Genomic DNA, 13,659 nt, shown 5'->3' with positions numbered 1-13,659 from the left:
TTCTAAATCTGATGCTTTCTACCACTATGGTTAATAAGAACAGCAATTTCACTCATTTTAATAGAACAGAGTAAATCTTCGTATTCTACAGAAATCTAACGGCTGGTGGCGTTAGTAATGCATCACTGTGCTGATGTGAAATTGTCTACAGTTGTGTAACAACGATGTGCTTTATAACAAAATATTTAAACATGATGCCTTTATAAACTATCCTTAAATATTTCCAGTTGTATAATATTAAATTCGTGCTTTATTGCCAAATTTGCAAATCCCTTAGTCACCATCACAGCAACTAACGAGAGACGAAATTTGAAGTTTCATTGTTTTACAGTTCTTTTTTTTTTTTTTTGTCCCTTTAACATCTACTTTCATCTCTATGTTAAGCAAGAATCTTTAAATTTTCTTGCTACAGCCCTGCGTGTGTGTGAGTGTGTGTCTAAATGAAACCATCTGAGGTACCTACTGTTAGCATTCCTCTACTTTTGGCCATTAACGATATTCCATAGATTTACATTCGAAACAAACCTTCCTACCATCTACTTCCCCTCGCCCTACCCAGGCGTCTCCCGGAAGACGCACAACCAGCTACTTATCACTCATCATCCCCAACGCGGACCCCTCCCGCACTCTCGGCAGAACCCCTGACAGCGCGGCCACCTGTGAAACACCTGCTCGCCGTGCGGCTACGGTACCGCACACGGTACGCCCCCCTGGCTGCTGAGCGACTGCTGCCGCCGGCTCTACTTCCAAGGGTAGGAGGCGCCTCCGCCCCCACCGCCCCCGCCGCCCCCACCGCGGTGGTCGCCCCTGGGGCGGCCCTCGTCCCCGTGGCCGTGTCCGTGGCCGCTGGCCAGCTCTTCGTCCAGCAGCAGCTCGAAGTTCCCGAGGGCCTCCTGCGACGGCACCTTGTTCCACCGGACGCTGCAACACAAGTGCCAGTCGCAACACTCAGGGGCAAATACCATCCAACTATGCTGTAGTTCATTCACAAGACTGGTATGATTCAGCTGCATACGCCATTCATTTCCCACAGCAACTTATGAACATTTCAGCTTGATTACAACACTACTGGCCATTAAAATTGCTACACCAAGAAGAAATTCAGATGATAAACGGGTATTCATTGGACAAATATATTATACCAGAACTGACATGTGATTATATTTTCACGCAATATGGGTTGAAACACGTATGTAACGTAGCAGCGATGTTGAGGCACGTTAAAATCTTTGACCAGAGAGCCTATTATCGTTGTTAGTCTGCGCTTGACCGCGCGAGTGTTGCGAGCAGTTCGCTAGTAGTCGTCATGTAGAGCAGTACGCGAGTAGCAGTAGGCCAGTGCACTCTGTCGGTAGTAGCAGCCCAGTGCGGTTGTGTGATGTAGTCTGTCGGCAGTAGTGGTCTAGTCCTGTCACGGTCGCGAGCGGGACGTAGTCGGCGAGCGTCGACATGGCATTCTGGTCAAGATGCTGAATGAGGTATATTGTTAATGTAGGTAATCATCAGACAATGTAAAGTTTATTTATTGTAATTAATTTCCAACAAATGCCCAATAATAATTTTGATTTCAAAGCAATTTTTACAAAAAAAAAATTATTTAATTGAACTAACGATTTAGTTCCACTTCCCTTAAAGAAAAGTTTCAGTTAAATTTAAAAATAAAAAAAATAAAAAATATTATTTGCAATGCAGTTCCTCCAAGCCGTGCGCAACAATAAGAGCAGAAATTTGACAAGCAGTTTCAATGAGGTAAGAATTTAATTCTGATTGTTTTGCACAGGGCCAAAGACCGATATTTCGGTTTAATTGAATTTTCATTGTCACTGAAGTTTCATTAGCACTTAATTGTTTTTCATTAATTTTGTGGGAACTTATACTTGGGTCAGATTGCGATTCTCACTTTTATTGTCATTAAATTTAATTGCTGGGGAGGTTACGCTTGGCTCCCATTCATTTATTATTTCTGTCTTTAAAATTTCGGTGGAGAGGTTACACTTAGCGCAATGTCCATTAGCATTCTTAAATAATATTGTCATTTTTAAGTTTTTGTGGGGAGGTTACACTTGGCGACACCCAGTCCAGGATCGTATTTCGTTGAGAGTCTTTTGAGGAACAGTCAGATATCTGCTCTTATTTGTTTAGATATAATTATGATTTGGCGCAACGCTTTTACTAATCTTGTGACTTTCTTTCTACAGGTCAACGACAATTCGTTTGCTCTGTTGTATTTGTGTGTTGCTTTTGCATTGTGCTTATTTCTGTTTTTGAACAATTGTGACTACTGTAAAAATGCCGCGAAAGACTGTGAATAGTGTATCGCAAAGTATTGTGAACGAAATTACCGACTTAAACAACTTGACCGTTAGGACATGTGACACGCAGTGTAATGATGACAATCCTGCGTCCACTAACAATCAGTGCATTCCAACCACTAGTGATGACTTTTACCTTGATAATGAACAAACGAACTCGATTGTGTCTTGTGTTGATTTGACGACAATTGATGACGCTGGGCGCACTATTGTAATGAGCGCTGCCCAGCTTAACACAACCGGTTTACTAAATTCACGTGACGAACAGACAAATTTGTCTAATGAAAATGAACAGGATACACAAAGTACGCCGGAGTTATTTAATTCCGAAATAGTGAATGAGAGTGTACATTTGACAGGGAAAGCTTTTTGTGAACCAAAGAATGACCAAATGGTCACACAAAACGTGACAATTGCATGTACTCCATCACAGAGTACTGAGAATGCAACAGCTACTTTAAGTTTGGATCAATTTATGACAACAATGCTACAGTTTAAGAACGATCTTGGTGTAGATATCAAACAACAGAGTGAGAAAACAGACAACAATTTCAGACAACTTAGGGAAGATAACAAACACTTAAATGAAAAACTTGACAATAATGACAAAAAACAAGACAAACTTAGCGAACAGGTCAAACAAGATAACGAAAAACTCAAACAATACTTAAATGAAAAATTAGACGACAATTCCAGACAGCTTGGCGAACAAATTAGAGCTGTTGCCGCGCAGTGCCATGACACTAAGGAACAGTTGCGCGTGGAAATTGAGGCTTGTTCAAAAAAAAGTAGCGAAGAAATTAGATCTGTTGCTCAAGAATTAAGGGAAATGCAAACAGTCGCAACAGAAACACTTAGAGTGGAAATTAGTACATTCGCTAAACAATGCTCTGAAAAAGCTACACAACTACGCGACGATTTTAAAGCAATAACGGTAGAACTTTCGCGCACAATGGACGCAAAGATAGACGCGAAATTCGAACAGCAGAACACTCAGATTGACGAGCGCTTTAATCTTCACATACAAAACAGTGATACGCGTTTCCGCAAATTTATTCAAGATCAAAACAAAGTAAAACGACAAGTCATGGAAACAATCACTGCACAAAGACAAGAAGACAAACGTAAAATGTTCGCGAAAGCGAAGACGTATGTAGACAATAATATTACTACAGTGTCCGACAAAATTAATACCATAGAACAGTTGAACGCGGAATTACGGGATGAAATTTCTGATCTTAAATCAAAAACAGATACACACACAGTAAATATTCAAACAGTGACAGACAGATTCGAACAATTAGAACTAACACAGGATTGCGATGTCATCAAAGCTGATGTTAAAAAACTGAGCGAAACTACACGTAAGTTGCAAAGACAGATTAATGCGTCCGATTCTAAAACCGATGATCAGGCAAAAATACTGACTGAAAAATATGATGAATTAGCCAGTCGTATTGATGCTATTGAAAGTAATAATGATAATAAATCAGACGATACTGCACCGATTTCATGTAACCAAACACCTGAATTTCAAAATTTACAGCAGACAATTAATGAGATCGATTCGTCCAATAACACGTTACGTAGGAAGTTGTCAAGTTTACAACAAGAAGTAACAGAAATGAAAAGTATTTCAGTTAATAACACATCACAGCAGACGCCACTTTGCGAACATTTGTCAGACTCGCGCAACGCGTATAATTTGAGTAATCTACAGAGAGTACGAGACTTAGATTCCGAACAACCACAATTCAATAGATTCTCTTACGATCCTGAACCTGTTCCATCACACAGAGATGATAATTTCGATTACAAACATTTTCTGTCAGTGAGAAAGTTTAAAGTATTTAAAAACGATAGAACGCAGATTCACCCACTGGATTGGATTCAACAATTTAGCTTTGCTCTTCCACCGACTTGGCCTGTAACACATAAACTTGAATTTATTTGCAGTTTTTTGGAAGGCGAACCGGCAACTCGTATGAGACCGATCGCGAGGCAATGCTATTCAGTAGAGGAATTTCAGAATGCTTTTCTGTCAGCGTACTGGTCGAAGACGACACAGCGCGGAATTAAAGATCAGTTAATTAGCTTACCAAATTATGAGAACTCCAATTTTCCCAGTGTGACGCAATTTTTTGAGCACATGGTGCAACAGAACCAGTACCTAAGTGAGCCGTACAGTGAATCCGCACTTATACAATTATGCATCTCTAAATTACCACGGTCATTACGAGTGTCGCTTCTAACGGGCCAGCAAAAAGAAAACATTTCAGCATTCAGAGATCTTTTACAGCTCTTGGAAGTACAGCAATCTGATTATTCTTTTGTAAACAAAAACTTTTCGTGTAACAACCAAGGTCAACAAAAGTACAGCAATCATGATCAGACACGCAATTTCAATAGAAAAGATAACAGACGCTTTAGAAACGACAACTACCAGAACTTTGGTAACAGACAAAATTCTAATTATCAATATCGTCAAAATTTTCAGCAACAGGAACCACACTTTAGTAACAATAGAGGTGTTTCACAACAACAACATCAAAACCAGCCGGTTAGCATACCTAACCAACAATGGAATGCACAAGGTCAACCAGGCTTTAATGTTCCGCCGCGTGCACGTATAGTTCAAGATCCAACAAATAGTAACGCACGGGAGCAAGGAATCAACTATGTACAAAGAAGACAGTATTTCAATTCCCATCGCAATACACCGTATAGGAATGACTATTACGACAGACGCAAAAATAATGAGAACAATTTTCAGCGTACATCTAACAACAGTCGGTCATATCAACAGCAAAATTATTCACAAGAACATATTCTCATGAATGAACCCGACAGTAGATACCATCCAGAACGTAATACGTCTGGAAGAAGTAATAGAACGGTTCAAATAGTAGAAATGCCACAGAATCCTCCTAATAATAATAACACGTCAGATAGAATCTGACTAGATACTGTACAGATCGCATCTTCCAATAATACAAGCACTACTTCAGACACGCAAAATGTTGTTCACGAAAATGTAATTACTTTTGACGACATCAGAGACACTCTCTTACAGGAAAGACCATTTGTTCAGAAAACTATTTCACATCCTGTCATCGAAATTAAAATTGGTTCATCAAAATTCTCAGCAGTAATTGATTCCGGATCACCTATATCAGTAATAAATGAGGAGACTTTCAACGAGTGCAACAAAGAGAATACTTATCCGACATTACCTTTAGGCAAAACAAAAGTGAAGGGAGCAGTGTCGAGTAAAGGAGTAGACGTTAAATTACAGACGCATTTATCATTTTGTATTGGAGGTCATACTTTCCACTCTAATTTTTGGATTGTTCCTTTATTGACAACAGACGTTATTTTAGGTACGAATTTTCTGGTACAACACGACGCAGTCATTGATTTTCAGAATTCTTATTTAATGTTAAAGGATGAAAATGTACAATTGGCTTTAGAATTTCAGCACTCTTTATCTGCGGAAGAACAAACAATTAACCGCACAGAGGTCATTTCCGCAACACGTAACATAGACTGTAATCCCACATTGTTCACGGATACGTACGTACACAACTATAATACTCCAGACGAAGCTGACTATGACGTAATGCAATTGATTTCTGATAAGGTTAAAGAGAGCAGTGCAACTACACACGACGAACGAACGCACTTACACAAAATTCTTTTACAGCAAGCTCCAGTTTTTGACAATATTCCTGGTACTATGTCCGGTTTTATGTATGAATTTCAAGTGAAACAGCACGACACATTTAAAGCAAAGCATTATCCTATTCCGTATATTCATAGAGAACAAGTTAAAAAAGAATTGCAGGATATGCTCGACCAAGGAATTATAGAACCAGCAGTTAGTCCGTACATAAACCCGCTACATATTGTTAAGAAAAAAGATGGCTCACTTCGCCTCGTCCTTGATTCACGTCACATTAATGACATTATTATTAACGAAACAGATCGACCACAGACACTAGAGGAACTTTTACAGAAATTTCATGGTACAGCTATTTATTCCACATTAGATTTGAAATCGGGATTTTGGCAAATTCAACTTCATCCGAATTGCAGAAAATACACAGCATTTCTTTGTTTCGGCGACTGTTATCAATTTTGCAAATTACCGTTCGGCTTAACTATTTCTTCTGCAGCTTTTATTCGCGGTTTGAACACAATACTTCCGACAGAACTTAAGGACAGAATTACGACGTATGTAGACGACATTCTTATCGCAGAAGCTAACTGGTCTGAACACAATCTGATTCTTGAACAACTATTACAAACTTTTCGTGCACAAGGACTTACAGTTAATCTTAGTAAATCGCACTTTGGCAAAACTTCTATAAAATTTCTTGGACACGTAATTTCAGCAGAAGGGATTGCACCTGATCCGGAAAAACTTCAAGCTCTACGTGACATTACTATTCCTACAACGAAAAAACAATTACGCAGTTTTTTGGGCTTAATTAACTTTTTTCGTAAATTTATTCATCACTCTGCTTTAGACACGCCTAGACTATGCCAATTAACAGGTAGAAACAGTATTTGGTCTTGGGATAAGCAAGCACACTCTGAATTCATGAACCTGGAACATGCTCTGTTGAATGCACCACTTTTATCGCACCCAGATCTTACCAGAAATTTCTCCATTGCCACCGACAGTTCCAACACCGCTTTAGGCGTACATATTTTCCAGGAAATTGAAGAAGATGGTTCTACAGTAATTAAAAACATCGCATTTGCAAGTCGCATTCTGTCACCTGCTGAACGAAATTACTCCGTTACAGAATTGGAAACATTATGTGTTGTATGGACTTTTACGAGATTTCGGCACTTTCTTTATGGCAGACATACCACTGTTTACACAGACCACAGAGCGATACAATTTTTACTTTCGGCTAAGTTCACTCACGACAGATTAAGCAGATGGAAACTTTATTTACAGGAATTTAATTTTACAATAGTTCACATTCCCGGCACACAAAATGTTATAGCAGACGCACTATCGCGTTCTCTCAGCAACAATCAGCAAGACGTAGCAACCAACTTCTGCAAAACAAATTTCAGTGTCATGTACATTCAGCAAGTTGCATTTGAAAACTTTATTTCATCGTCATTACAGGACATAGCAAAGGAGCAAAATAAAGACAATGTGTGGAAAGAAATTAAACACCTTTGGCAAGATAAGAATAATGTTACGATTAGAAACCATTACACTGTACGCAATGACATTCTGTTTCGCCGCTCTCATCCTGACAGCAACAATTGGTTATTATGCATCCCTGACGAACTGGTTAACAAATTAATTTGGTACACTCATTTAAGTTACGCACATTACGGAGCACGAAAATGTTTTCTTATACTGAGACAGAACTGTTATTTTACCAACATGGAGAAACGTATACGACGAGTTTTAGCGTCTTGTAAAATTTGCCAGAAAGCTAAATCAGACACCACTTCACATATTCCTCCTTTATATCCCATTGTACCTGTTAAATTAAGACACATGGCCGCAGTAGACATTTTTGGTCCAATTCCGAGAACTAACAGAGGTTTTTGCTACATCTTTGTCGCTGTTGAGCTCACTTCAAAATTTGTTACTTTCACTCCGTTACGCAAAGCTACTGCTAAAACTGTTTCGAAAGCATTTGTAAAACATTTTCTATTTCATGTAGGGCATGTGATGAAAGTAATTTCTGACAATGGATCACAATTTCGATGTGGCGTATGGACACGCATGTTACGAGCTAGAAACATTTCTCCGATTTATATATCCAAGTACCATGCTTCTTCGAACCCCTGTGAACGGTTAATGAAAGAAATTGGTAAGCTGTGCCGAATATACTGCCACAAAAGACATATTGATTGGGATACACACATACTCTCATTCCAAGATGTAATTAATTCCATTCCAAATGAATCCACTATGCTATCTCCATCTGTTATACTGAAAAACGTTGAACCACCAAACAAAATTAAAGAATTAGTAAACTTCCCTCAATGTCGTCGCCTACGACACCATGAAATAATTGACATTGCGCTGAACAACATCAAACGTGCCGCAGAGCGCCGGAGAAGACAGCAAAAACAGGTTTGTACACGCCGCGACTTTCACGTTGGACAGAAAATATTAGTGCGTACACACTATTTATCCAGCAAATTAAAAGGTAAGTGCAGTAAATTTGAACTTCTATACGCAGGTCCATATCGGATTCGCAGCATCCCTCACCCCAATGTTGTACACGTCGAAACTTTGAGAACCAGAAAATCGAAAGGCAACCACCATTGGTCAAACATTAAACCCTTTATTGAATGAAGACACTGTATGATTCAACACACTATGATGCCATTTACTAATGCAATTATATTCACCTGACTAATTACTGATGATTATCGTATTTTTTCTTGGCAAGTGCCCGACAAGGTAAGGTTAGCAGGTCGCTTTTCTTGTCGTTACACATCAGACCGTGCATATTTTTCCAGATGAACTTACATATTTTATGAATAATTATGCAATTCTATGTAATGACGTAGTAATTTTATCAAATTCTCTCTCCATTAAAGTCTTTAATTCTCGCCTCTATTAACTACACTACATACAAGCTGAACACAACGAACGTCACATCTTGTCTTTTTATGTACGATTGTTTTCATGTTTTGTTTATATGCATTGTGAAATAGCTAAGATATAACACACACCAGTTGACTTTGACATTTTTTTTGCACTATGATATCTCAACATCGTGACTGTTTTACATTTTCTTTTGCTGCTGCATTGTGATATTCTCTGTACATTTTGGCTTTGAACACTGTCAATTTCTTTGACATATTACGTTTTCTGTTATGCTGTAGGGTTAATTATGTCACCATAAACTAGTCATTGTTTAGTGGGTATATGATTTAAATGCAGGACATCAATCTTTGTTCATCAATTTCAGAAAGAAATGATGCGTGTAAGAAATAAATTCAACAGAAATGGGAATTTCACCTACAGAATAAACGATATAAGATGCAATAACTTTATGACGAAGAGTAAATGGATCAGGATTAACAAGCATTAACAAGAATATACTATACTCATCGTAGAATAGCAGTCTTAACTAATTTTTTCTTTCAGAATACAAGGTGATTGATGCAGGCTGTCAGATAGAACTACACATCTTAGTTTTAGTGATGAAATATGCTAGAGATAAGGAATAGTTGTGTAATGAGTAATGAAGTGATTTTTTTGCAGATGATAATGAATGCTGATGAATAATGATGAAGAATATGCTGTTATGAATAATGAAGTTTTTCTTTATAGGTGATGATAATAATGAAGTTATGATAATGTGGATAATGAAGTGATTGATAATGAAGTTTTTTTTTTCTTTACAGATGAGGACAATGTTGAAGTTATGTATTCATGCTATGTAGTTATTTAAGTATTTGTTGCAGTTTGTTTTGACAGCAGGTGTTATATTGCATAGTAGGATGACGGAAAGTTTTGGAAAGGACAGCTATGGAACACATTTTTATACACATTTCACTACCTGTTAATTCGAAGTTCACTACTTTTCAGCATAGTATGCGTTTCTTCTTTCAGGTCAATAATCCATTTTGTATTTTTTTCAGAAGAAGCTTTTCATGATACTTACTAAACCTGTTACTTATTATATCTGTTCTAGTACTTGCATTTTTATTTTTTTACCCATTTGTGTTTATCATTTATAAATGTGATCACATATACTGCCTTGTTACATAACCTTGCTACAGCTGACTCATGACGAATGACGTTACCTATCCTCATTTGCAGCAATAGGTCAAAAGCAAATAGTGTTATGCCTCAGCAATTAATTATCGATCCCAACGCAATGCATTGCTAAAAGAGGTATTACCAGTCCCACATAATGTCACTAGTTTATGATAATTCTGAATAATACTGATCAACTCTGAATAGTATGTCACTTCAGTAATGACTTCTTAATGATACAAAAAATATATATATGTAAAATAATGCTGTGGCCAAGGACTGCCACTGTTTATTGTAATGAGACTACTTATAATGGCTATGATTATTAATGCTATGACTGTAATTAACTGATTTTTAATAATGACTTCGTAATGATTTGAATAATACTGAATGATGAACAATGTTTTATTCTATTCAATACTTGCTGGCCACTGAGTGCCAATAATTAATATCACTCAATGAATTATGTTATTAATTATGCCATTAATTAGCTCTTGTTTTCAATGTTGATACTTTGTAACTGGAAAAGAATGTGATTGTTTCATAATGCTTTGTAATTAGGAGAAGGCTAATGATTCTTACTATATATTGAAATGACAAATGATTAACTATGCTTTATAATTGGAAATGAATGTGATTGTTTAATAATGCTTTGTAATTAGGAAAAAAGCTAATGATTATTACTATTGGAATGACAAATGATTAATTAATTATGCTATGCTTTATAATTGGGAAAGAATGTGATTGTTTAATAATGCTTTGTAATTAGAAGAAGGCTAATGATTCTTAATTATGCTTTGTAACTGGAAAAGAATGTGATTCTTACTATATTGAAATGACAAATGATGCTATGCTTTGTAATTAGAAGAAGGCTAATGATTCTTAATTATGCTTTGTAACTGGAAAAGAATGTGATTCTTACTATATTGAAATGACAAATGATGCTATGCTTTGTAATTAGAAGAAGGCTAATGATTCTTAATTATGCTTTGTAACTGGAAAAGAATGCGACTGTTTAATAATGATTTGTAATTAGGAGAAGGCTAATGATTCTTACTATATTGGAATGACAAATAATTAATTAATTATGCTATGCTTTATAATTGGGAAAGAATGTGATTGTTTAATAATGCTTTGTAATTAGAAGAAGGCTAATGATTCTTAATTATGCTTTGTAACTGGAAAAGAATATGATTCTTACTATATTGAAATGACAAATGATGCTATGCTTTGTAATTAGAAGAAGGCTAATGATTCTTAATTATGCTTTGTAACTGGAAAAGAATGCGACTGTTTAATAATGCTTTGTAATTAGAAGAAGGCTAATGATTCTTAATTATGCTTTGTAACTGGAAAAGAATGCGACTGTTTAATAACGCTTTGTAATTAGGAGAAGGCTAATGATTAATACTATATTGAAATGACAAATGATTAATTAACTATGCTATACTTTGTAACTGGAAAAGAATGCGATTATTTAATAATGCTTTGTAACTAGGAAAAGAAGGCTACTGATTCTATGTAAAACAATTAATGAACATTTTTCTGTAATACTACATACATGGTACAGAAATGTTCAACAACTGGGCTATGAATGCCGCAAACTACTAATGAAGACTGTAATTGTCAATATTATGTGACTTAATGTCCTTCACCTCACGAGCTAACTACCCTGAATTACTGCAATGTCCATTTGTCCTGTTTATCCTAGTGATCATGGAGCACTATATTTGGTTTTGCACTAATTCTACGTTGGTGTGCCTTGTAAGAGCGTGGTGTTGACACGACATGCTGTCCACCACCGTGAGCGATGAAGACGTTATTATGGTCCCACTATTTGGTGTACCTAGTGTACTGCCAAAATGAGAACATGGAACATTACTACGACAGTTCAGTGTCTTGGCTACACTGATAAATTCTGATGGGAAAAGAACTTCAAATTGTGTCACTTGGTGTTGTACTTCTATGGAAAGATATGGACTTTCAGAACATCTGTGTGCAATCTAAAGTGCTACAACCATGATGCAATCCTTCCCTTTCCTATCCTAATTCTTGTCACATAGTGAAAATCATTTTTTTGCTAACATCATTTATGTTCTTGGGTTATACATTTTAGATTTGCTGAACTTCAGTGCGAGTACACTTATGTCACTTGTCAACATGATTTTTTTGCCAGTCTGTTTATTTGTTCTGAATATGCTAAAGAATTTTTTCAGTGCGTGTGCACTCCGTTATCTGTCAAATAATTTGTATATACAGTTTTCTGATTTGCTACTATGTTTTGTACTCACGTTTTGTCTTTGTCTGATATATTTTGTACTCGGTGCGTGTGCACCACATTTAATTTATGTACTAAATTTGAATATTCTGTAAATTGTAAAAATTTCTTGCGATGGCAAGTCCAAATGACTCACCATCGCTGCCAAATTTTTGCCCCCCCAGTGGAGGGTTATGAAACACGTATGTAACGTAGCAGCGATGGTGAGGCACGTTAAAATCTTTGACCAGAGAGCCTATTATCGTGGTTAGTCTGCGCTTGACCGCGCGAGTGTTGCGAGCAGTTCGCTAGTAGTCGTCATGTAGAGCAGTACGCGAGTAGCAGTAGGCCAGTGCACTCTGTCGGTAGTAGCAGCCCAGTGCGGTTGTGTGATGTAGTCTGTCGGCAGTAGTGGTCTAGTCCTGTCACGGTCGCGAGCGGGACGTAGTCGGCGAGCGTCGACATGGCATTCTGGTCAAGATGCTGAATGAGGTATATTGTTAATGTAGGTAATCATCAGACAATGTAAAGTTTATTTATTGTAATTAATTTCCAACAAATGCCCAATAATAATTTTGATTTCAAAGCAATTTTTACAAAAAAAAAAAAATTATTTAATTGAACTAACGATTTAGTTCCACTTCCCTTAAAGAAAAGTTTCAGTTAAATTTAAAAATAAAAAAAATAAAAAATATTATTTGCAATGCAGTTCCTCCAAGCCGTGCGCAACAATAAGAGCAGAAATTTGACAAGCAGTTTCAATGAGGTAAGAATTTAATTCTGATTGTTTTGCACAGGGCCAAAGACCGATATTTCGGTTTAATTGAATTTTCATTGTCACTGAAGTTTCATTAGCACTGAATTGTTTTTCATTAATTTTGTGGGAACTTATACTTGGGTCAGATTGCGATTCTCACTTTTATTGTCATTAAATTTAATTGCTGGGGAGGTTACGCTTGGCTCCCATTCATTTATTATTTCTGTCTTTAAAATTTCGGTGGAGAGGTTACACTTAGCGCAATGTCCATTAGCATTCTTAAATAATATTGTCATTTTTAAGTTTTTGTGGGGAGGTTACAGGGTGCATAGATCCTGAGAAAATCAGTACCCAGAACAACCACCTCTGGCCGTAATAATGGCCTTGATTCGCCTGGGCATTGAGTCAATAGAGCTTGGATGGCGTGTACAGGTACAGCTGTCTATGTAGCTTCAACACGATACCACAGTTCATCAAGAGTAGTGACTGGCGTATTGTGACGAGCCAGTTGGTCGGCCACCATTGACCAGACGTTTTCAATTGGTGAGAGATCTCGAGAATGTGCTGGCCAGGGCAG

General features: G+C 37.1%; 1 protein-coding gene across 1 annotated transcript in view; it reads right to left on the bottom strand.

Annotated features, from left to right (window-relative positions):
- Positions 1 to 200: 200 nt before the first annotated feature.
- LOC126473676 (polyglutamylase complex subunit TTLL1-like) overlaps positions 201 to 13,659 on the bottom strand; it is a 235,701-nt gene continuing 222,242 nt past the window's right edge. The window contains exons 9-10 of the mRNA XM_050100912.1: positions 815 to 921; positions 201 to 292 (exon numbers count right to left, since the gene is read on the bottom strand). Coding sequence (XP_049956869.1) covers positions 201 to 292; positions 815 to 921 — 199 coding nt within the window. The remainder of the gene's footprint in view (positions 293 to 814; positions 922 to 13,659) is intronic.

The sequence above is a fragment of the Schistocerca serialis genome, chromosome 4 (genome assembly GCF_023864345.2).
Source record: "Schistocerca serialis cubense isolate TAMUIC-IGC-003099 chromosome 4, iqSchSeri2.2, whole genome shotgun sequence".
NCBI lineage: Eukaryota > Metazoa > Arthropoda > Insecta > Orthoptera > Acrididae > Schistocerca > Schistocerca serialis.
Note: the sequence above shows the minus strand (reverse complement) of the source record. Positions and strands in the feature narration are given on the sequence as shown.